The sequence below is a fragment of the Pseudophryne corroboree genome, chromosome 5, assembly GCF_028390025.1.
Source record: "Pseudophryne corroboree isolate aPseCor3 chromosome 5, aPseCor3.hap2, whole genome shotgun sequence".
NCBI classification, from domain to species: domain Eukaryota; kingdom Metazoa; phylum Chordata; class Amphibia; order Anura; family Myobatrachidae; genus Pseudophryne; species Pseudophryne corroboree.
Window position 1 is genome coordinate 744,118,230 of NC_086448.1, and position 25,812 is coordinate 744,144,041.

The 25,812-nt window shown below is 46.3% G+C and overlaps 2 protein-coding genes across 3 annotated transcripts in view; one reads left to right on the top strand and one right to left on the bottom strand.

Annotated features, from left to right (window-relative positions):
* The window catches only part of RAD54B (RAD54 homolog B), a 177,161-nt gene that overhangs the window by 119,107 nt on the left and 32,242 nt on the right, over positions 1–25,812 (bottom strand). The window contains exons 1-2 of one of the 2 annotated variants that reach the window (XM_063924111.1): positions 10,247–10,413; positions 3,246–3,381 (exon numbers count right to left, since the gene is read on the bottom strand). In XM_063924111.1, coding sequence (XP_063780181.1) covers positions 3,246–3,374 — 129 coding nt within the window. In that variant the 5' untranslated portion in view covers positions 3,375–3,381; positions 10,247–10,413. Of the gene's footprint in view, positions 1–3,245; positions 3,382–10,246; positions 10,414–25,812 lie in introns of those variants that run through there. The other variant, XM_063924112.1, reaches the window with a different exon arrangement.
* The window catches only part of LOC134929410 (RING finger protein 151-like), a 31,048-nt gene continuing 21,791 nt past the window's right edge, over positions 16,556–25,812 (top strand). Inside the window, exon 1 of the mRNA XM_063925052.1 lies at positions 16,556–16,706. Within this exon, the coding sequence (XP_063781122.1) occupies positions 16,606–16,706 (101 nt within the window). The 5' untranslated portion in view covers positions 16,556–16,605. The remainder of the gene's footprint in view (positions 16,707–25,812) is intronic.

A 25,812-nucleotide genomic window follows, 5' to 3' on the forward strand; every position in this document is an offset into this window, starting at 1 on the left:
GATACACTTAAAACCAGGACCGTTGGGGAACATCTGACCTATGGGCTACAGGACTGCAGTTCCCCAGTACAATCCACCAACTCAGTGAACCATACCGGGCTGCGTTTAGCAGCGAGTGTGCTTCCTGTGGGAAGTCGCTCCCTGTCTCGTCAGCCCTAGCCAGCTTCTATGGGCTGCTGCCAATGTGGTGCACAGAAGCCAGAGCATTGTGCATGTGCTGTCCCCAACGCCCATTATGTGCATATCCCGACGCCTGCCAGATATATAGTGCAGGTGCTGGGACTCGGCTGGCAGTCTCCTCTCTGGGCACAGGTAGCGGCAGCTCCATTCTTACAAAAAGGTAGGAGCTGCCGCTGGATATAAGCCAGTATAAAGTCATCACTTTACATGCAAATTACATGACACTTTAAAATAAAGGTCCACTTGAATTAAGTGGTCTGAAATGTTATGGTTCTGAGCAAATAAAAAAGAGCTGCGTGGGAAGTCAGATTGGAGTGGTATTAGTAGCAAAAACAGGGAGGTTGTCACTAGTAACACCTCACCTTGAGAAAGGCATATAATTCTGGAGGTCATATATCCTAGAACAGAGGTACGTGGTTAATATGGAATCTTCTAACCAAAAACGAATCATCTGCAGCCCAAAGCACCTAACTACTACAAGTTATGTTGCTTTGCTGCAGGCTGGACACTACAAATGTTTCCAACTCATTGATTCATTCAGTAATGATTGCATTTACTAGCAATACAAATGCATTTGCGATCATAGTTCGGGATGAACATCACGACCATTGGTTGCAATGTTCATCTGCGATTGCAGGCAGAATAAGCCTGAGCTTACTCAGACAAGTAGTCGCAGTGCAGCTTGCGAGGCCAAGGAAACTGCATCTGGGACGCAGTCCTTGACCTTGCCACACCCAGAAAACAGTGGCAACACGCCCCTTTTTCCCAATAACGCAGACCGACCGCCCCTGTATCTCCTCCCAAACACCTCTGCCTGCCAATCAGGCAGAGACATTTCGCAATATTACAATGCGATCGCAGGCCTGCGCCTGCACAGTTTCCCAACTTTTGGGAAACTGCTGGTTGGATCGCTTAAGCAATCCAACCCAAATTAGGCTCTGTGTCCACCTTTAATGAGAGTTGCCGCATCTGTTAGAACATGCAAAAGACGACAGTGGATTATAGCCCTCGCACAGCTTCCTGGGCTCTCCTAATCCACACCAACCACAATGGGGTGACACCTATTTAGATTAGAACACTTTAACATATTCTACCAATATAGTAAATTGCATTAATAAAAGTGCCATGTATGCAAAACCCATCTCCGGCCAGCATACATTTGTTTTTAAACATCTACACGGTCTCCAAACCCTTAGCATGTAAAATGAACCATGTTCATAGGAAATAAACCAATACAGATATATATGAAAAAATGGCTAGGCCTACTTAAGTACTAAATTTACACAAGCCTCTGGCATCAAAGGGAATAGAGTATCTGCAAAATACAATTAGCCATCAGAACATGATTGGGAAAATATGCTTTACATTTAGAAAACTGCAATGACATTTTTTTGTTAGAAGGGACCTTTAAATCACATTTTGTACGTGTTATGTCAGGTCTGACAGGACACAGGACAAGTAAGTTTATTCTTGTAAACTGGAGATTTTGTAAATATTGTCCAGCTGCCTAGCAGTAAATCTCCTGCTTTATAAATGTACAGATGTGTCCTTACTCACCTGGCGTTTTTCTGTCATATGGAGCAAGAAGTTTGGCGCAACGGTTACTGTATTTTGTGTCTTATTCACATTTTAGCCGCACACAAAGTCACTTACACTGTACTAGGCACACAGTACTAAAGTCAGATTAAGCACAACCATACGCAGCGCAAGGCATGGTGCGGGTCACACGTGTCCGACTTCTGTCTTTTGCATTTTATACCCAGATTAGCAACTGAGTTTCACAAAGAAGCTACATATACCAGAGCCGGTATACAGGGTACCCACTGACTGCGCTTTTTGCGTCACGCCAAATGTGGATTTTTGGCCCAATTTGAAGGGGATGCGGTCAAGATCCTGATAGTCGGGATCCCAGTAGTCACAATACCAACGCCACAATCCCGACATTAACTAAAATGCTGGTGTCAGGATCCCGACCGCCCGAATCCTGACCGAGGACTGCAGGTGGGAAAGGTTAGAATTAGGCACCACTGGGGAGGATTAGTGTTAAGCTGCGGGGGAGGGAGGGTTATGTTCAGGCTGCGGGAGGGGGAGGTTAGGGTTAGACACCACCGGGGAGGGTTAGGCTGTGGGTGGGAGGAGTCAGGGTCAGGCTGCGGTAAAAGCTGGTTAGGGTGTTAAGAGATCAGGTTTACCTGAGTTAATTGTAGCTGTCTGGATCTGAACCACCGGAATGCCACTGTTGGTATTTGACAGCCAGTATCCCAAATGCCGGGATCCCACATCCAACCCATTTGAGGATACGTACATTTTGGTCTATCTAGCCACTGACTTTTATACGTCCCTAAACATCTAATACTCAATTATATGCCTCCAGTTCATATCTGCCTAATCTCCCAAAATACATAAAGATGGATACACACTGGGACAATGTGCACCTGCAACATATCAGATTCTGGGTACATACTGAGCAACGTAATGATGGTCACTCCTTCCTTTATTACACACCGTGGTCGCTAGCGTTATTGCCCGGTTGGCTGTGTAGCAGGGGGCTAGTTGGCTATTAGCCTGGCAACTGCGTTTTATACCAGCTACAAGCGGTGCAATTCTTTTCTGGGGGACCAAGGTAGAGGGCATTACAGTAGTCTAGGCATAATGATACAAAGACTGTAGGCAGATTATGAGAGAATTAAGTGCTTAATTCTGGCTGTGTTCTTCAGATAAAAGAATGAGGATTTGATTGTGGCTGATACCCCATGTTAAAGTGTCAAGCCACTATCCAGGATAACACCAAGATTCTGCATTTGTTCAGTGTTTTGTGATTCTGGACCCCCAAGCGTAAGTCCTGTTGGTTGGCTATGCTGCAGTCTTGTCCTTTGTACAGTATCGTAAGGGTCTCTGTTTTATCTCGATTCAGTAGCAGGCAACATGATTAAAAGTCATTTCTTGATGTAATCAGATGTGATCCTGTGTAGCGCTTGTGCAGCTTTTATTAGTTGCACTGTGCACAACTGTGCTGCTTGTCACAATTTTGTAGAGAATAGCAACATTGAATCAGTCATATTTACCTTCAGAGTTGTAGTCACAATTTCAGCAACTTTATCAGAATATGAAGTGACTTTAAGAGGCGATATAAAGCGAGGCTTTTTTGTAAGATTCCCCGATAGACGCTGACTTGGGGCTCCTGATCTCCTCATGTTGCATCTGAAATAAGTGATAGCCCCTGGTTAGAAAGCCAATCAATATGAACATAACATCTACCTCCCTGAAACATCACCACTGTCATTCCCTATAAATCATACTGCAAAGAACAGTGTACAGATAGTGGGCCCAATTCATAGTTGTACGTTATTGGACAGTCACAGGGAAGCGGCTGTGCAATACCGTACAACTAATATGCCAATGCTGCAGGAGGCGTCTGAGGAGAAGAGACGCCTCCTGGCAGCTCTGAGTACTGCGTCCGCAGATCCTGCATCTGATCACCATCACCAAGCTTACTCAGATTGGCCGCCTACTGCCTGTTGCAAGGCCATGAGATCTGCGTCCTCCATCACAGATTCTGGCCTCAGCACTCCCAGGAACTGGGTGCGGCCCCCCTTTCCCGGGAACGCAGGCCACCTAAACCTCTGCTCCCATGAGTGACATGCTGCGGATTGGGAGAACTGCGAGCAACAATGCAGGTCCAGCTTATGCGAATGTGCGGACCCACTACAATTGGAGTACTATGCAAACCATCGGTTTGCATACTACGCTGAATCAGGCCAAATATACAATGAGAAATAAAAGAGTTACTTTAATCACGACGACATCTACCAACAAGATGGAAAATAAGAATTTACTTACCGATAATTCTATTTCTCGGAGTCCGTAGTGGATGCTGGGGTTCCTGAAAGGACCATGGGGAATAGCGGCTCCGCAGGAGACAGGGCACAAAAAGTAAAGCTTTCCGATCAGGTGGTGTGCACTGGCTCCTCCCCCTATGACCCTCCTCCAAGCCTCAGTTAGGTACTGTGCCCGGACGAGCGTACACAATAAGGGAGGAATTTTGAATCCCGGGTAAGACTCATACCAGCCACACCAATCACACCGTACAACTTGTGATCTAAACCCAGTTAACAGTATGATAACAGAGGAGCCTCTGAAAGATGGCTCCCTACAACAATAACCCGAATTAGTTAACAATAACTATGTACAATTATTGCAGATAATCCGCACTTGGGATGGGCGCCCAGCATCCACTACGGACTCCGAGAAATAGAATTATCGGTAAGTAAATTCTTATTTTCTCTATCGTCCTAGTGGATGCTGGGGTTCCTGAAAGGACCATGGGGATTATACCAAAGCTCCCAAACGGGCGGGAGAGTGCGGATGACTCTGCAGCACCGAATGAGAGAACTCCAGGTCCTCCTTAGCCAGAGTATCAAATTTGTAAAATTTTACAAACGTGTTCTCCCCTGACCACGTAGCTGCTCGGCAAAGTTGTAATGCCGAGACCCCTCGGGCAGCCGCCCAAGATGAGCCCACCTTCCTTGTGGAGTGGGCCTTTACAGATTTAGGCTGTGGCAGGCCTGCCACAGAATGTGCAAGTTGGATTGTGCTACAGATCCAACGAGCAATCGTCTGCTTAGACGCAGGAGCACCCATCTTGTTGGGTGCATACAATATAAACAACGAGTCAGATTTTCTGACTCCAGCTGTCCTTGCAATATATATTTTCAATGCTCTGACAACGTCCAGTAACTTGGAGTCCTCCAAGTCACTTGTAGCCGCAGGCACTACAATAGGCTGGTTCAGATGAAATGCTGACACCACCTTAGGGAGAAAATGCGGACGAGTCCGCAGTTCCGCCCTGTCCGAATGGAAAATCAGATATGGGCTTTTGTAAGATAAAGCTGCCAGTTCTGACACTCTCCTGGCCGAAGCCAGGGCTAGTAGCATGGTCACTTTCCATGTGAGATATTTCAAATCCACATTTTTTAGTGGTTCAAACCAATGAGATTTTAGAAAATCCAAAACCACATTGAGATCCCACGGTGCCACTGGAGGCACCACAGGAGGCTGTATATGCAGCACTCCCTTAACAAAAGTCTGGACTTCAGGGACTGAAGCCAATTCTTTCTGGAAGAAAATCGACAGGTCCGAAATTTGAACCTTAATAGATCCCAATTTGAGACCCATAGACAATCCTGATTGCAGGAAATGTAGGAATCGACCCAGATGAAATTCCTCCGTCGGAGCACTCCGATCCTCGCACCACGCAACATATTTTCGCCAAATGCAGTGATAATGTTGCACGGTTACTTCCTTCCTTGCTTTAATCAAAGTAGGAATGACTTCTTCCGGCATGCCTTTTTCCTTTAGGATCCGGCGTTCAACCGCCATGCCGTCAAACGCAGCCGCGGTAAGTCTTGAAACAGACAGGGACCCTGCTGAAGCAAGTCCCTCCTTAGAGGTAGAGGCCACGGATCTTCCGTGATCATCTCTTGAAGTTCCGGGTACCAAGTCCTTCTTGGCCAATCCGGAACCACTAGTATCGTTCTTACGCCTCTTTGCCGTATAATTCTCAATACTTTTGGTATGAGAGGCAGAGGAGGAAACACATACACCGACTGGTACACCCAAGGCGTTACCAGCGCGTCCACAGCTATTGCCTGCGGATCTCTTGACCTGGCGCAATACCTGTCCAGTTTTTTGTTGAGGCGAGACGCCATCATGTCCACCATTGGTCTTTCCCAACGGGTTACCAGCATGTGGAAGACTTCTGGATGAAGTCCCCACTCTCCCGGGTGAAGGTCGTGTCTGCTGAGGAAGTCTGCTTCCCAGTTGTCCACTCCCGGGATGAACACTGCTGACAGTGCTATCACATGATTCTCTGCCCAGCGAAGAATCCTTGCAGCTTCTGCCATTGCACTCCTGCTTCTTGTGCCGCCCTGTCTGTTCACATGGGCGACTGCCGTGATGTTGTCCGACTGGATCAACACCGGTTTTCCCTGAAGCAGAGGTTCTGCCTGGCTTAGAGCATTGTAGATTGCTCTTAGTTCCAGAATGTTTATGTGAAGAGACGTTTCCAGGCTCGTCCACACTCCCTGGAAGTTTCTTCCTTGTGTGACTGCTCCCCAGCCTCTCAGGCTGGCGTCCGTGGTCACCAGGATCCAATCCTGTATGCCGAATCTGCGGCCCTCCAATAGATGAGCACTCTGCAACCACCACAGAAGAGATACCCTTGTCCTTGGAGACAGGGTTATCCGCTGGTGCATCTGAAGATGCGACCCTGACCATTTGTCCAACAGATCCCTCTGGAAAATTCTTGCGTGGAATCTGCCAAATGGAATTGCTTCGTAAGAAGCCACCATTTTTCCCAGGACTCTTGTGCATTGATGTACAGACACCTTTCCTGGTTTTAGGAGGTTCCTGACAAGCTCGGATAACTCCTTGGCTTTTTCCTCCGGGAGAAAAACCTTTTTCTGAACCGTGTCCAGAATCATCCCTAGGAACAGCAGACGAGTTGTTGGCATTAACTGGGATTTTGGAATATTCAGAATCCACCCGTGCTGTTTTAGCACTTCTTGAGACAGTGCTAATCCCATCTCTAGCTGTTCTCTGGACCTTGCCCTTATCAGGAGATCGTCCAAGTATGGGATAATTAATACGCCTTTTCTTCGAAGAAGAATCATCATCTCGGCCATTACCTTTGTAAAGACCCGAGGTGCCGTGGACAATCCGAACGGCAGCGTCTGAAACTGATAGTGACAGTTTTGTACGACGAACCTGAGGTACCCCTGGTGTGAGGGGTAAATTGGAACGTGGAGGTACGCATCCTTGATGTCCAAGGATACCATAAAGTCCCCTTCTTCCAGGTTCGCTATCACTGCTCTGAGTGACTCCATCTTGAACTTGAACTTCTTTATGTACAGGTTCAATGACTTCAGATTTAGAATAGGTCTTACCGAGCCATCCGGCTTCGGTACCACAAATAGAGTGGAATAATACCCCTTTCCTTGTTGTAGAAGAGGTACCTTGACTATCACCTGCTGAGAGTACAGCTTGTGAATGGCTTCCAAGACCGTCTCCCTTTCGGAGGGGGACGTTGGTAAAGCAGACTTCAGGAAACGGCGAGGTGGATCTGTCTCTAGTTCCAACCTGTATCCCTGAGATATTATCTGCAGGATCCAGGGATCTACCTGCGAGTGAGCCCACTGCGCGCTGAAATTCTTGAGACGACCGCCCACCGCCCCCGAGTCCGCTTGAGAAGCCCCAGCGTCATGCTGAGGCTTTTGTAGAAGCGGGGGAGGGCTTCTGTTCCTGGGAAGGAGCTGCCTGTTGCTGTCTCTTCCCCCTTCCTCTGCCTCGTGGCAGATATGAATATCCCTTTGCTCTCTTGTTTTTAAAGGAACGAAAGGGCTGCGGTTGAAAAGTCGGTGTCTTTTTCTGTTGGGGAGTAACTTGAGGTAAAAAGGTGGATTTCCCGGCTGTAGCCGTGGCCACCAAATCTGATAGACCGACTCCAAATAACTCCTCCCCTTTATACGGCAAAACTTCCATATGCCGTTTTGAGTCCGCATCGCCTGACCACTGTCGCGTCCATAAACTTCTTCTGGCCGAAATGGACATAGCACTTACCCGTGATGCCAGTGTGCAGATATCCCTCTGTGCATCACGCATATAAAGAAATGCATCCTTTATTTGCTCTAAAGACAGTAAAACATTGTCCCTATCCAGGGTATCAATATTTTCAATCAGGGACTCTGACCAAGCTACTCCAGCACTGCACATCCAGGCTGTCGCTATAGCTGGTCGTAGTATAACACCTGTATGTGTGTATATACTTTTTTGGATATTTTCCATCCTCCTATCTACTGGATCTTTAAGTGCGGCCGTCTCAGGAGAGGGTAACGCCACTTGTTTAGATAAGCGTGTGAGCGCCTTGTCCACCCTAGGAGGTGTTTCCCAGCGCGCCCTAACCTCTGGCGGGAAAGGGTATAAAGCCAATAACTTCTTTGAAATTAGCATCTTTTTATCGGGGGCAACCCACGCTTCATCACACACCTCATTTAGTTCTTCTGATTCAGGAAAAACTATAGGTAGTTTTTTCACACCCCACATAATACCCTGTTTAGCGGTACCTGTAGTATCAGCTAAATGTAACGCCTCCTTCATTGCCAAAATCATATAACGTGTGGCCCTACTGGAAAATACGGTTGATTCGTCACCGTCGCCACTGGAATCAGTGCCTGTGTCTGGGTCTGTGTCGACCGACTGAGGCAAAGGGCGTTTTACAGCCCCTGACGGTGTTTGAGGCGCCTGGACAGGCACTAATTGATTGTCCGGCCGTCTCATGTCGTCAAACGACTGCTTTAGCGTGTTGACACTATCCCGTAATTCCATAAATAAAGGCATCCATTCTGGTGTCGACCCCCTAGGAGGTGACATCCCCATATTTGGCAATTGCTCCGCCTCCACACCAATATCGTCCTCATACATGTCGACACACACGTACCGACACACAGCAGACACACAGGGAATGCTCTTAACGAAGACAGGACCCGACTAGCCCTTTGGGGAGACAGAGGGAGAGTCTGCCAGCACACACCAAAGCGCTATATATATGACAGGGATAGCCTTATAATAAGTGCTCCCTGTATAGCTGCTTTTATAATATAATTTTTGCCACTATTTTGCCCCCCCTCTCTTGTTTTACCCTGTTTCTGTAGTGCAGTGCAGGGGAGAGACCTGGGAGCCGTCCTGACCAGCGGAGCTGTGTAAGGAAAATGGCGCTGTGTGCTGAGGAGATAGGCCCCGCCCCTTTTACGGCGGGCTCGTCTCCCGCTCTTTAGTGGATTCTGGCAGGGGTTAAATATCTCCATATAGCCCCCGGAGGCTATATGTGAGGTATTTTTTAGCCAAATAGGTTTTCATTTGCCTCCCAGGGCGCTCCCCTCCCAGCGCCCTGCACCCTCAGTGACTGCCGTGTGAAGTGTGCTGAGAGGAAAATGGCGCACAGCTGCAGTGCTGTGCGCTACCTTTAGAAGACTGAGGAGTCTTCTGCCGCCGATTCTGGACCTCTTCTTGTTTCAGCATCTGCAAGGGGGCCGGCGGCGAGGCTCCGGTGACCATCCAGGCTGTACCTGTGATCGTCCCTCTGGAGCTGATGTCCAGTAGCCAAGAAGCCAATCCATCCTGCACGCAGGTGAGTTCACTTCTTCTCCCCTAAGTCCCTCGTTGCAGTGATCCTGTTGCCAGCAGGACTCACTGTAAAATAAAAAACCTAAGCTAAACTTTTCTAAGCAGCTCTTTAGGAGAGCCACCTAGATTGCACCCTTCTCGGCCGGGCACAAAAATCTAACTGAGGCTTGGAGGAGGGTCATAGGGGGAGGAGCCAGTGCACACCACCTGATCGGAAAGCTTTACTTTTTGTGCCCTGTCTCCTGCGGAGCCGCTATTCCCCATGGTCCTTTCAGGAACCCCAGCATCCACTAGGACGATAGAGAAATTGTGATTTCCATTTTTAGGAGCATATTTATCAATGTTCCAAATAAAAACTGGATCCCTCTGCAAAATGTGTCCCATAAGCTACAATGGAGAAGGTCTTCTAAAGCTGGAATTACCCATCAGGGCCAAGTTGCAAAAAGTTACGCTGACTGGAGCATGGTACTTTTCAGAATTGCGCAGATCCCCTACAGACCTATGTCGGTGCTTTTTCAATTAACATTGAGATGTCCGATATCTACTGCTGTCACCCTTCATACATTTGGGGGAAATTTTTTGATGATTACCTTAAAAATAAGTGTGTGATCAGAATATTTCCCGCAATATAATAATAAATATGCCCCTTAGCACCAAGAAGTGTTTTAAATTAAATCCCAACTTTTATGTTTTCCCCAACCACTGCCATATCACACATCAGACACCCTAAGCTCCTGATTCTGCATTACAGTCAGCTGCCTCGACTGCAGTACATAACCCTACAACCACTGTGCAGCAGCTGTGTAGGGTCTGACACATCCAGCGTTGCCTGTGAGGCGGGATCACGGTCACTCTATCCCGTATGCAGTGTATACAGCATACTTACATATATAATATATATACTGACACCAGGCACCATGCAGAGATCACCCTGAGTTACCGCCACTGCTCAGTCAAAACTCCCTCTTTCCCAGCCTGCACCACAGCGCGCCAGACCAGTTCATCCAGGTCACCATGGTAACGCATGCACGCAGGCTGTTCTCTGTCACTCGCTAAATAAAGTTTCTTGAAGAAAAAAAGGTTTTTGAAATCACGTTGATCAAATCTTCCAAAGCCCGGCAGGTGGCGCTCTAGGTGCAATTGGAAAATCTGTTACTGGATCACATAAGAGTTCCCAACTCTGATGAAAGAAGAAGGGATCATGTAGACCGGGGATCCTGCACCTCATGTGACACTTTCTGACAGATATTACCCAAATTACAAAGTACACCTTTTGCATGTATCCAAATTAGCCACTTAACAACTAGAGATGAGCGGGTTCGGTTCCTCTGAATCCGAACCCGCCCGAACTTCAGGTTTTTTACACGGGTCCGAGCAGGCTCGGATCTTCCCGCCTTGCTCGGCTAACCCGAGCGCGCCCGAACGTCATCATCACGCTGTCGGATTCTCGCGAGGCTCGGATTCTATCGCGAGACTCGGATTCTATATAAGGAGCCGCGCGTCGCCGCCATTTTCACACGTGCATTGAGAGTCATAGGGAGAGGACGTGGCTGGCGTCCTCTCCGTTTAGAGAAGAGAGAGACACAGTATTTTGGGGAGCATTATTAGGAGGAGTACTACTATACTGTATACTACTATACTACTTGCTGAAGTGATATTTATAGATTAGATAATAGATAGTGTGACTGTAAGTGTATTATCTGACTTGTGGGGGAGACACTGACAGTGGGGAGCAGTTAGAGTCTGAGAGCAGGACTCAGGAGTACATATAACGTACAGTGCACACTTTTGCTGCCAGAGTCAGTGCCACACTGCCATTGTTGTGACCACACTGACCACCAGTATAATAATATATTTTGTGATTGTCTGCTTAGGCCTCGGAGTACTAGTTGCAAGTTGCAACGTGACCTGAAGTGACCACCAGTTTAATAATCAATCACCACCAGTTTAATATATATATATATATATATATATATATATAATTGTATATAATATATATATATATATATATATAATATTGTATACCACCTACCCGTGGTTTTTTTTTTTTTTCATTCTTCTTTATACATACTACTATAGTAGCTTACTGTAGCAGTCTGCGGTGCTGTGCTGACCTGACAGTGTCCAGCAGGTCCGTCATCAGTCATTACATAATAAATATATATAGTACACTGCAGTGCCACTCCTAGATGGGCCCGGTGTTTGTGTCGGCCACTAGGGTCGCTTATCTTACTCACACAGCTACCTCATTGCGCCTCTTTTTTTCTTTGCGTCATGTGCTGTTTGGGGAGGGTTTTTTGGAAGGGCCATCCTGCGTGACACTGCAGTGCCACTCCTAGATGGGCCCGGTGTTTGTGTCGGCCACTAGGGTCGCTTATCTTACTCACACAGCTACCTCATTGCGCCTCTTTTTTTCTTTGCGTCATGTGCTGTTTGGGGAGGGTTTTTTGGAAGGGCCATCCTGCGTGACACTGCAGTGCCACTCCTAGATGGGCCCGGTGTTTGTGTCGGCCACTAGGGTCGCTTATCTTACTCACACAGCTACCTCATTGCGCCTCTTTTTTTCTTTGCGTCATGTGCTGTTTGGGGAGGGTTTTTTGGAAGGGCCATCCTGCGTGACACTGCAGTGCCACTCCTAGATGGGCCCGGTGTTTGTGTCGGCCTCTAGGGTCGCTTATCTTACTCACACAGCTACCTCATTGCGCCTCTTTTTTTCTTTGCGTCATGTGCTGTTTGGGGAGGGTTTTTTGGAAGGGCCATCCTGCGTGTCACTGCAGTGCCACTCCTAGATGGGCCCGGTGTTTGTGTCGGCCACTAGGGTCGCTTATCTTACTCACACAGCTACCTCATTGCGCCTCTTTTTTTCTTTGCGTCATGTGCTGTTTGGGGAGTGTTTTTTGGAAGGGCCATCCTGCGTGACACTGCAGTGCCACTCCTAGATGGGCCCGGTGTTTGTGTCGGCCACTAGGGTCGCTTATCTTACTCACACAGCTACCTCATTGCGCCTCTTTTTTTCTTTGCGTCATGTGCTGTTTGGGGAGGGTTTTTTGGAAGGGCCATCCTGCGTGACACTGCAGTGCCACTCCTAGATGGGCCCGGTGTTTGTGTCGGCCACTAGGGTCGCTTATCTTACTCACACAGCTACCTCATTGCGCCTCTTTTTTTCTTTGCGTCATGTGCTGTTTGGGGAGGGTTTTTTGGAAGGGCCATCCTGCGTGACACTGCAGTGCCACTCCTAGATGAGCACGGTGTTTGTGTCGGCCACTAGGGTCGCTTAGCTTAGTCATCCAGCGACCTAGGTGCAAATTTTAGGACTAAAAATAATATTGTGAGGTGTGAGGTATTCAGAATAGACTGAAAATGAGTGGAAATTATGGTTTTTGAGGTTAATAATACTTTGGGATCAAAATGACCCCCAAATTCTATGATTTAAGCTGTTTTTTAGTGTTTTTAAAAAAAAAACACTCGAATCCAAAACACACCCGAATCCGACAAAAAAAATTCGGTGAGGTTTTGCCAAAACGCGGTCGAACCCAAAACACGGCCGCGGAACCGAACCCAAAACCAAAACACAAAACCCGAAAAATTTCAAGTGCACATCTCTATTAATAACAACATCTCTGACTTCTGCCAGACACCTGGAACTCCTGCTCAATTGTAGTTGTCTTGTCTTTCAACACCATTTATGAATGGATTGTTTCCTTCCTATGCTATAGATGGGTATGGGACTCAGGGTCGACACCAATTAGGTCAACACCCATTGGTTGACAGTGCCACTGGCTAGGTCGACACTAGAAATAGGTTGACACAGCCATAAACAAGGTGGACATGAAAAAGTCGACATGACTTTTTAATGTTTTTTTGGTGTCAAGTGACCGGGAACCCCAATTAGTGCACCGCGTCCCCTTGCATGACGAGCGAATGCAGGCAGGTAACCGTTCACAATCAAACTTAAAATTTAGAGCGCTTGATAGAAAGTTATGTGTTAACACAAAACCTGTGTGAAAATAAAATTTGTGGTTAGTAAATGTAAACAACTCTTTTTAGGAACATTTGTAATCCATTATGAGGAGGGGGTTCCCAAGGTGCCTTTAGAGTGAAGCAGCAGGTACTTATTTAATTCCTAACTGTCCCTATCTAAAAGTACCTGTATTAGCGTCTGATAGGTTTTCTCCTGTTAGCAGTTTCTTTCACAGCGCGGCTGTCTGCTGCGGTGCTGACGGCTCAGGACTCCCGTGTCAGCGGCTTTTGCTCTCAGCGCAGCCGTTCATTAGCGTGCTGGCGGCTGGTTCCCTCTACGTGTAATCCTCCATTCGCCCAGCGGCGGCTTGGCGGCGTTCACAAATCCTTCCTCTGATGCTGTTAAAAGCGGTCCAACGCGTTTCAGGCTTACAAGTCGTTTTACAATCGTAGTCCATGTGGATCGTAAGGTATGAAAAGGTCCACCCCAAAAAATTTGAAAACCGCATGTCGACCTTTTTGCATGTCGACCTTGTTCATGACGACCTAATGGCCGCGTCGACCTATTTCTAGTGTTGACCTATCCACTGTCGACCAATGGGTGTCAACCTAATGGGTGTCGACCCAGAGTCTGGATACCGCTATAGACTTCCTATCAGGCCCTCAGGGTAGATGAATAGATTACTGGGGACTTCCAATGGGGAGAGATAGGGCAAAGATAGGTTGTCTAGATCAAATTCCTTCTTCGATAAGAAAGATGGCAATACAATGTACAATAGGTGCTATTATACACCACATACCCTTTCTACAGTCTTCAGTGCTGAAGGAATTGTGGGCATAGGGGCACTTTCTCCATATTTGGTATAAATGTCCAAGAAACAATACTTTTTTGGTGCAGTGTTGGCCTCAGAAGTATTCTTGAGTCAAAGGGGGTAATTCCAAGTTGATCGCAGCAGGAATTTTGTTAGCAGTTGGGCAAAACCATGTGCACTGCAGGGGGGGCAGATATAACATGTGCAGAGAGAGTTAGATTTGGGTGGGTTATTTTGTTTCTGTGCAGGGAAAATACTGTCTGCTTTATTTTTACACTGCAAATTAGATTGCAGATTGAACACACCCCACCCAAATCTAACTCTCTCTGCACATGTTATATCTGCCCCCCCTGCAGTGCACATGGTTTTGCCCAACTGCTAACAAAATTCCTGCTGCGATCAACTTGGAATTACCCCCAAAATCCCAAAGGCATCCTATGCAGACCTGGCCGTAATTGAAAATATACATCTCCTGCACCTAGTACAGGGCATGTGCAAGTGCACGCTGATGATCCTGACTAGTCGCAGACTAGGTGCATAAGCTGCAGTTGTGGGCGCATCATGGGATGCCTGCAGCTCTGCATATAGACACATTTACGCCCATATACTTTCAATTATACATTGGCCCCTTTGCCGGGAGCCCGACCGCCGGCATAACATACTACACCCCTTTGCATCTACAATCTACAGGCATCCCTGTCACAGCAGTTCTATTTTTTTACCCTCGTCGCGCTACTGTGCATACTTGGTCCGTTAACCATGCATGTGCAGCAACCATTGTTGGGGAGGGTTCTGGAGTGACTAATGTGATCTTCAAATGGGGGCAGATAGAAACCTATGGCTGCTGTAGCTGCTGTGGAAAATGGGTGGTACTTCATATTTGCAGGTATCCCCCAAAAGTGGGTGTTCTCGGGGGATATGCTGCAAATATTGAATGATAAATAGGCCCTGAATACTTCTGACAGGTTTCTATCGTTCCCAGACACCTGTTATCGCATTTCCTAGCTCATGGGTTGTGTTCTATGATGTGGTGTTACATAAACAAGCTTGGACTGGCCCACAGGGGTACAGGGGAAACCACCGGTGGGCCCCACTGCCTGGGGGGCCCTCCTCCTACTCTAAGGATCAGGTTCTAGACTGTGCACTTGAATTATACATATGTTACCTTGGGTCTGGGACTCAGGGTCGACAGCAAAAAGGTCGACACACATTAGGTCGATGCCAATTGGTCGACACACCTTAGGTCGACATGGACAAAAGGTCGACAGGAACAAGGTCGACATGGAAAAAGGTCGACATGAGTTTTTTATGTTTTTTGTGTCGTTTTCTGCGTAGAGTGACTGGGAACCCCAATTAGTGCACCGCGTCCCCTCGCATGGCTCGCTTCGCTCGCCATGCTTCGGGCATGGTGCCTTCGCTTCGCTAGGCACAGATTACCATTCCAATCGTAGTCCACGTGGATCGTTAAGTATGAAAAGGTTCCAAAAAAGAAAAAAATCGTGAAAAACTCATGTCGACCTTTTTCCATGTCGACCTTGTCCCTGTCGACCTTTTGTCCATGTCGACCTAAGGTGTGTCGACCAACTGGCGTCGAACTAAGGTGTGTCGACCTTTTTGCTGTCGACCTGGAGTCCGGATACCTGTTACCTTATACTGGACTATGGTGTATTTTCTACAGTGCATTGTGTTATTAATCTGGTACATTATCATGCAGGCAGCAGCTGAATTTACTGTATATATGGTTAGTCAAACCAATGAGGTGGCAGGTCATACCACCTCAGCAGACTGGCCATACCCCTAAACATGGGCCCCTACCACAGCATTCCCCCGGTGGGCCCTACATGCCCCAGTCCGACACTGTAACATAGACATACTGAAAATCATGTGTTTATGTTTATTAACATCCACTTCATAATAATACATACCGGCTTTCTATAAAGGGACAACAGTGATCTGTAATTTACCCCCTGTGACATCACTGAAACACGGATACTACAATCACTAAGAGAAGCAATTCTTCAAACCCAGTAAATGTAGGAAATTATCAGTTGTCCTGGACATTTAAAATATAAAGCATTTTTTCCAAGCGGCTATGAGAATATCACATCAATGTTATATTATGCAGATGATTTATGTTATTTTAATGAATGATGCAAATTTCATAATAGGAGTCCAGGGGCTCTATCTATTGATGTTATTTATCTATTTATTTATTTATAAACAACACAGATACATTGTAACAAATCATATGCTTAAACCAGATGATTTTGTGAGCATTTTCAGTGTCAGGTAGGTATTAGAAACTGCTGATAATGTATTTTGTCCTCTAATGTTGCTGAATTTCACTATCCACCGTCTTCTTTTCCAAGGGAACAGTGGCGTATTGTTTACATAGTAGAACGAGTGACCGTCCAGCCACTGGAGAGCGGTTTCTCCGGAAACACAACAAGTATTCCCCTTTCTTTTCATTACAATGCAGAAGGGGAATGAGATTCCATTGGGATACCTCTGTGATGTGCTTCCCAGTCTCACTCTCAGTACTCACACTTTCCTGACTCCCACAAGTTCCGCCTGGTAAGTGTGTGTTTACTTCATGATCAATGTGCTTATTAAGCTATTAATAGATAAAGAAAGTCACAAAGCTTAGAGCATTATTGTATTTAAATATATCTAATAGTGTCCGTCAGGCAACGAATGGCTCTGGATGGTGTGATAGCCACAGTTAACGTAAAAAATACTTTTGGGCCTGTTATTTAATTGGTATCATAATATCATTATTATCTATTATATATTATACAGTGGGCAGTATTCAAATGATATATCACGCCCAATCTCCTCTCTAAAGTGATCCCCGTTATCGCGCATATCGCGCCCATAGTATTCAGGTTTAGCTGCGTAAAGGGTTGGGCGCCCTAGCTACCCCAGGGATAGCAAGCTGAAATTATTATACCAGCAGAAATAGAACGGGTGTGGAAGGGGGTGAAAAGAATTGAATACCGCCTAAAATGTCTAGATAAAATGTTATTCCTTGTTATTAATTATTTTTTAACTTGCCCCATTAATAAATTCATTAAATAATTGTGCCACATAAATGTATTATTAAGTGTTAATTAGATACAATTAAATACATGTGCCTTTATTAGATTCTGATCAGACAGGTATCTCTAAAGATGGTTACACACCTGATGTAACGCTATATTGTATCACCATACACACTACACAATGCACCGTGTGAGGATACGTTATATCATGCATGCTTCATGTAACAATACCGCGTCATCAGAGGAATCATCTCATTCAGAGGCGGATTGGCCATAGGGCTCACAGGGAAGATTCCCGGTGGGCCGATGCACCAGTGGGGCCTGTTTTGTTTGAGGACATGTGGTCCTATTTATAGACATAATGAATAAGATGCCAAGCAATTTGCATATATGAAATGACTTTGCCACTTAGCCTGTGATTGCAGATGATCTAGTGTATGCTCTGTCTGCCTGCTTGGCTGACATATAAGATTGAGTGAATAGTGATTGGGATACGGTTGGTGTAATAAGCAAGAAAATATATCTTTCTAAAGCATTATATCGTTTCCTAAATTCTGAAGGTGTATCGTATAATGTGCTCATAATATTTAATTTTATTTCCTTTTAACTCCCCCCTTGATGCTGGACACGCCCACTATCTGGAAAGTCTTGGGGGGAGGGTGCTGCTGCCATGGCCCATGGCTAGCCCTTACACCTCTGGTGCTGCCCATGTGGGGCCACTAGTACAAATTTTTCCAGGGCCGCTATTTGTTCCCAATCCGCCCCTGATCTCATTGGACGTGCAGAACATTCAGTAGGACGATGTGAGGAACAATGGGCGTGATAGACTAATTGGATATGATGTCGTGTAGATTGGTCGATAGTACCAAGATTGCACATTGGCCCTCATTCCGAGTTGATCGCTCGCTAGCTGCTTTTAGCAGCAGTGCAAACGCTAGGCCGCCGCCCTCTGGGAGTGTATCTTAGCTTAGCAGAAGTGCGTCCGAAAGGATCACAGCATTTCTACTAAAAAAGATTGTGCAGTTTCTGAGTAGCTCGAGACTTACTCCTAGCTTGCGATCACTTCAGACGGTTTAGTTCCTGTTTTGACGTCACAAACACGCCCTGCATCCGGCCAGCCACTCCCCCGTTTCCCCAGGCACGCCTGCGTTTGTATCTGACACGCCTGCGTTTTTCAGCATACTCCCGGAAAACGGTCAGTTGCCACCCAGAAACACCCACTTCCTGTCAATCACTCACCGATCAGCAGTGCGATTGAAAAGCGTCGCTAGACCTTGTGTGAAACTGCATCAGCTTTTGTGAAAGTACGTTGCGCGTGCGCACTGCGCGACATATGCATGCTCTGAAGTGCCAATTTTTAGCCTGATCGCTGCATTGCGAACAACGGCAGCTAGCAATCAACTCGGAATGACCAATATATCCTGTAGTGTGTGCCCAGCTTTACTGAATGTAGATTGTACAGAGCCATCTCTACTGTTTGGTGACTTTCCTGGCACATTTGTAAGATCACAGCTTATTATACAGGTTGAGTCTCCAATATCCAGAATTCCGAAATCCGGAATATTTTGAGTGTGACTGAGATAGTGACACCTCTGCTTTCTGATGGTTCAATGTACACAAACTTTGTTTCATGCACAAAATGTTTAAAAGTATTGTAGAAAATTACCTTCAAGCTGTGTGAGTATAAGGTGTATATGAAATATACATGTATTATGTGTTTAGACTTGGGACCCATCCCCAAAATATCTTATTATGGTATGCAAATATTCCAAGATACGGAAAAATCCAAGATCCAAAATACTTCTGGTCCCAAGCATTTTGGATATGGGAGACTCAAGCTTGAAGTACAAGTGGCAATTTGTATGCAGATGTCTGAAATAACTGGGACACAGACTTGCACCAATTTTCTGGAAATATTGAGGGTCATTCCGACCCATTCACACGTAGCAGTTTATCGCTGCGGTGTGAACGGGTGCGGAATGCGCATGCGTGGCGGCCAATGTGCACGTGCGCGACGTTGCCCGGCAACAGAGGTTGCCGGGTTACGTCGCGTCTAAAGAAGAAAGCGGTCGCAGGATGGACCGCAAAGAAGATTGACAGGACGGAGGCGTGCCAGGGTGGATCCGGACCGTTTGGAGCCGTTTTTGGGGAGTGGTGAGTATAATGCAGGCGTGTCCAGCAGAACGGAGGGCGGAGGAGTGACGTCAAAGCCGACCTCAGCATTGCTGGATCCATCGCACAGGGTAAGTATGTCCAGGCCTAGTCTAGTTTTGCTTGAAATTTTTTTAGCTTAGCAGGACTGCACAAGCGATCGCAGCCCTGCTAAGCTAAAATACACTCCCCCATAGGCGTGGACTAGTTGATCGCAGCAGCAGCAAAAAGTTGCTGGCTGCGATCAACTCGGAATGACCACCATTGCCTTTAAAACACCCGTCACTTTGCAACTTATCCCCATAAAATGGGAAATCCGGCAACTTGAGCAGCTCACACTCCATTACATTTCTCCATAGTATGGATTCTGTATAAGCCGCTTCACTGAGCAAGTCTGGGAATAATTCTTTCCACTGTTTTTATATAACAAAGAGCCACAGACAGCTTCAGATTTATTTAATGGGCAAGAAAATAGTTAACGTTTAAGAGATTTATTTTCCACTGTGGAATTTCTAGGTTCTTTAGAACAGTGGTTTGTAAACTTTGGGGGTCATTCAGATCTGAACGCTGGGCTGGGGGAAGTGGATTTTCGCTGTGCAAGTGTGCGATCGCATGTGTAGCAGAGCTGCACAAACTGATTTTGTGCAGTCTCTGCGCAGCCCAGGACTTACTCTTCCAGTGCGATGAGAACAGACTGATCGGGACCGGAGCTGACGTCAGACACCCTCCCTGAAAACACTTGGACATGCCTGCGTTTTTCCGGACACTCCCTGAAAATGGTCAGTTGACACCCACAAACGGCCTCTTCCTGTCAATCTCCTTGCGAACGCCCGTGCGAATAGATCTTTCGCACTATCCTGTCGCAGGGTGCCGATGCCCGTTGCAGCCGTGCAACGTGCTGGCACAGTTCGGATCTGATCGCCCGCTGCGCACAGCAGTGATCAGATCTGAATGACCCCCGCACTTCCAAACTTCAGGTTGACCCATCATCACTAATAAATCCTCACCTATATTGAGAATTATGCTCATAGTAACTAGGATACATAAATATACAAATGTGCATATTAGAATTACATTAGCTCTGCACATTAGATTTATGCATTACAATACGCCTTGTTCAAAAGTAAAATAAAATAATTTCTGCTGCCCTATCTCAGACGTAAAATAAAACACAGATCTTAGCTAAAGACCAAACGCATCTAGTATAGTGTGTATATATATATATATATAGCATGTCACTTCCACTTCAACCTTATAACGACCCCACTGGTCATTACAACCGTATAACGACACCACTGGTGAGTACATTTCTGTTACCTATGACATCGCAAGTCTATCACATACACTACTCCAGAGTGATACACAATCTAGAAGCTCTACTTTCCTAAGCAGATTTTCAAATATACTATTTGTAAGTACCGTAGACAGATTTAGGGCTATTTCACACACACCGGTTTTCGTAAGATGGCAAAAAGCCACCCGAATTTCTGGCTGTGAATTAGTGGTTTTCACACGCAACGGCTTTGTGCCATGTTGAATGTTTTGGGCATGTGCAGCAGCCTCAGTCACCGCAGCAGTAGCAGCAGCCGGACGACAGCTGCCCTAGTCAGTGGATATTGACGGCTGTAACACGGCGACCATGCCGTGTCCTTGCTGTCTGAAAGCAAGAACGTACTCGGCAGAAATCCGGGCGGCTTTTTGCCGTTCGGTGAAAACTGGTGTGTGTGAACTAGCCCTAAATCTGTCTACGGTACTTACAATTAGTTTATTTGAAAATCTGTTTAGGAAAGTAGAGCTTCTAGATTGTGTATCACTCTGGAGTAGTGTATGTGATAGACACGCTATATAAGAAACTGTTTATAAATAAATAATAGCCCATAGGCTGTGTATTGTCAATATATTATTATAAATTATAAATATTTGCATATATAAGTATCCGCTTTTTTTCTTAGGCCTAAGTCGGGCTAAAGGGCAGAGTTATGCAAGCTTGGAGAGAGATAAAGTGCCAACCAATCAGCTCCTGACTGTCACTTTTCAAACACAGCCTGTGCAATCGCAATTAGGAGCTGAGTGGTTGGTACTTTATCTCTCATGATAAATCTAGCCCCCTAAATGAGGTATGTGAGCTTCACTTGAAAAAAGGAAATCTTAGTTTGAGAAAGATGGCCCTACAATGTTGTTACAGTTATCCAGTATACAGTAGACTGTCTTTGGAACGCAAATCTGAGATGACAGTGATCCAAGACACTATATATATATATATATATATATATATAGTGTCATTATATCTATGCACACTGTGACAAGAACACTGGGATAGTGTTTGAGGGCAGGTATATTTGTCCCAGGTTCTTGTCTTACATGTTTTAGAAAATTTTAACTTCTAGGAAAAATGCTTTTTGTTTTGTCTGAACCTTTTCAGTTTGCTGTAAAAGCTGGGTAAAGGCTCTGAGAGAGAGATAAGGCGAGTTCTAGACATTGGGCCCAGTTCGGGTCTTTGGCCTCACAGAGGGCTAATCAGGGTTTCAGCTGTGTAAGAGTGATATAGTGCTTCTAACCTGATTAGTATGGGCAGACTGCCTGGGAAGGCTGCAGGATCTGTGTGTGAGAGACACGCTTTCTGATGCAAGTAAGCTATACAGTATGTACTGAAGAACTCTGTGTTTTGTTTAGTGACAGTTAGGAACATCTTATGTTTAGTTAGTGCCGGACAGGCAAGGTATTTTTATTTTGGGGTTTGTTTTATTTTCTGTTTCAATAAAACTGGCCGGGGTCAGTTGTACCAGAAACTGGACTTGTGTTGTTCCTCAGCTGCTGCGTGCTGCCATATTCCCCAGGAAAAGGCACCTTGCACCCCTACAGTGTTACAACTTGGTGGAGAATGCGAGCAGGCCGTTCTGCGCATAAGTGAAAGCAGCAGCTTTGTGAGGCCTGCAGAAAACGGTGGTTTATGCAGATACAGCCCAGTGTGAAGTTACTGAGACTCACCCCTGAGGGTTTGATATATGTCCTGGGTGAAAGCAGCTGCAAAGCCGCCTGAAAAATCTGTTGACATGGAGGATCTGCTTAAAGCCTTGCTGCAAGCTACAGCGGCTCAGCAGGAGGCCAACCGACAGCAGCAGGTGGCAATGGAGGAAAATTGGAGACTACAGCAGGAGGCCAACAGACAGCAGCAGGTGGCAATGGAGGAAAATAAGAGACAACAGCAGGCAGTTGTTGATGAACTTTACAGGCAACAGCGTCAGGATAGAGAGGCCTTAGCAGAAGTGGTGCAGAGACTTGCAGCTCGGGTTGGAGATGTGGCCGTCAGTGCTCCAACCAGCTCTAGTTCTATACGAGCCAGTCACTTCCTGCAGAAAATGACAGAGGCTGATGATGTGGAGGCCTATCTGACCACGTTTGAAAGGACTGCCGAGCGTGAGAACTGGCCGAAAGCACAGTGGGCCAGTCTGCTGGCACCTTTCCTGTCAGGTGAGCCCCAAAAAGCTTACTTTGATTTAAGCCCTGCTGAGGCTCGGGACTATGATAAACTAAAGACTGAGATCCTGACCCGCCTGGGAGTCACGCTGTCAGTACGAGCACAACGGGTGCACCGTTGGCTGTACGCCATGGAGAAGCCTCCGCGCTCCCAGATGCACGACCTAATTCAGCTAACAAAAAAATGGCTGCAGCCAGAGACATTAACTGGTCCCCAGATGGTGGAAAGAGTCGTCATGGACCGCTACTTGAGATCTTTGCCCATGGTCCTGCGCAAGTGGGTGAGCCATGGAAACCCGGGTACTGCTGACCAATTAGTGGACATGGTAGAGAGGTATTTGGCAGCAGAGGAACTACTGATGACCACCCAGCAACCCATAGATCCTCGACAGCGCCCTTCAGTAAAGACTGGTAAGACTGTTCCGTGGGAAAACGTTGCTGGGCGGTTAAGAGAACGCAAGGCTGGAGAGACTGTAAACACTGGCCCTGGAAACAGGCCAATGGGGCTAGAACGGTCTATGCTGCCCAAATGGGTTGATAATCGTGTGGTTAAATGTTTTAGGTGTGGTATGCCAGGTCATGTTATTGCCAATTGCCCAGTCACGCAAGAACCCATGCAATGTGATGCTGCCTTTGAATGTCGCAGAATGTCTTTCTTTGCTAGGTTAGCCTGTACTGTGGTACCTTCACCTGAGCTGGAAAAACAAATGTGTGATGTGTTCTTAGAAGGTAACCGGGTAGAGGCCTTGCTAGATTCAGGAAGTTTAGTTACCCTCGTGAAAGCTGGGTTAGTGAACCCCTTAAAGGTCCAGCAAATACCTATTGGGGTAACTTGCATACATGGGGATACCCAATATTATGCCACTGCTGAGGTGAATATAGAAACTTGTTGTGGGTCAGCAATGGTTAAAGTGGGACTGGTCCCTACCTTGGTGCATGAGGCCATAATAGGGAGGGATTTTCCTCATTTTTGGAAACTGTGGGAATCACGGTTATCAACAGATGTGAGAAGTAAAAAGCCAGTTGATAATACCGGTGATTTTATGGATGTACGTGGGTCTTCGGAACTTTCTGGCCCTTTGCCTTTTGCTAGTTTGGCTGGGGAAGTGACAGATGGGGAGTCCAGTGAGGACCCTCTTGCCGGGAACAGAGACATAGTAGTTAGAACTGAAAGCGTGCCTGACCTGGAGGTAAAGAAGGATCTGTTTGCGTCTGAACAGTTAAAGGATCCTACCTTAATAAAGGCTAGAGAGAATGTTAAGATTGTTAATGGGGAACCTGTGGTACCAGGTGACAGGGTTACGTATCCCCACATGGCCATCTGTAATGAGCTCTTGTACCACATTGTCAAAAGGGGTGAGGATGTGGTGGAACAGCTGGTAGTTCCCCAGCCTTATCGGAGAACGGTACTAGATTTAGCTCATAGTCACGTTACCGCAGGACATTTAGGGGCAGAAAAAACCACTGAAAGAGTTTTACAAAGGTTCTTTTGGCCAGGGGTTTATAAAGAAGTGTCTGAATATTGTTCTTCCTGTCCTGAATGCCAGTATCATGCCCCTAGACCCCATTTCAGGAGCCCACTAGTTCCCATGCCTATTATAGAGGTCCCGTTTGACAGAATAGCCATGGATCTCGTGGGGCCCTTGTTAAAGTCTGCTCGGGGCCATCAGTATATCCTGGTAATTATGGACTATGCCACTCGATATCCTGAGGCTGTCCCTTTACGCACTATCACAACCAAGGCGATAGCTAGGGAGCTGGTGCAGGTATTTAGTAGAGTGGGAATACCAAAAGAAATTTTGACTGACCAAGGTACTCCATTTATGTCAAGGATCATGAAAGAATTGTGCAAGTTATTTAAGGTCACTCACCTCAGGACGTCCATCTACCATCCCCAAACTGACGGGTTGGTGGAAAGGTTTAATAAAACATTAAAAAGTATGTTAAAAAAGGTTGTTGAGAGAGATGGGAAAAACTGGGATTGTTTGTTGCCCTACTTGTTAATGGCCATCAGAGAAGTTCCTCAGTCCTCTACGGGGTTTTCTCCATTTGATTTGTTGTATGGTAGACACCCCAGAGGGCTGTTGGATGTTGCCAAAGAGACGTGGGAAGGACAGCCCACTCCTTATAGAAGCGTTATTGAGCATGTAACACAAATGCAGGATAGGATTGCAGCCGTGGTACCTGTTGTCAGAGAGCACATGGAACAGGCCCAAAGTGCTCAACAGAGGGTCTATAACCGGAGTGCCAAGATACGGGAATTTGCTCCTGGAGATAGAGTTCTTGTTTTGGTACCCACTGTGGAAAGCAAATTCCTAGCTAAATGGCAGGGTCCATTTGAGATTAGGGAAAAAGTGAATGAGGTTAATTACAAAGTATACCAGCCGGGAAAGAGAAAACCCGAACAGATCTACCATGTTAACTTAATCAAACCCTGGAAAGATAGGTTGTCTCTGTCAGCGGAGCCTTGCCCTTCGGTGTCTTCACCCCGGTTGCTTCCCGCAGTGAAGGTGTCAGAGACATTATCAGCTGATCAGAACAATCAGGTTAAAGAATTTCTCATCCAAAATAGGGAGGTATTTTCAGAGCTGCCTGGCCGAACGACCATAATAAAACATAACATTGTCACAGAACCAGGGGTCAGGGTTCATTTAAAGCCATATAGGATTCCTGAAGCTCAGCGAGAAGCTATTTCTAAGGAAGTTAAAACCATGTTAGAACTTGGAGTCATAGAGGAGTCTAACAGTGAGTGGTCCAGTCCCATAGTACTCATCCCGAAGCCCGACGGTAGCATACGCTTCTGTAATGACTTTCGTAAGTTAAATGAGGTGTCCAAGTTTGACGCATACCCCATGCCCCGTGTGGATGAGCTTGTAGAAAGGCTGGGAACAGCCAGGTTTCTCACCACATTGGACCTGACCAAAGGTTACTGGCAAATACCTTTATCTGATAGCGCCAAAGAAAAAACAGCCTTTTCGGTTCCGGAGGGGCTGTACCAGTATAAGATGTTA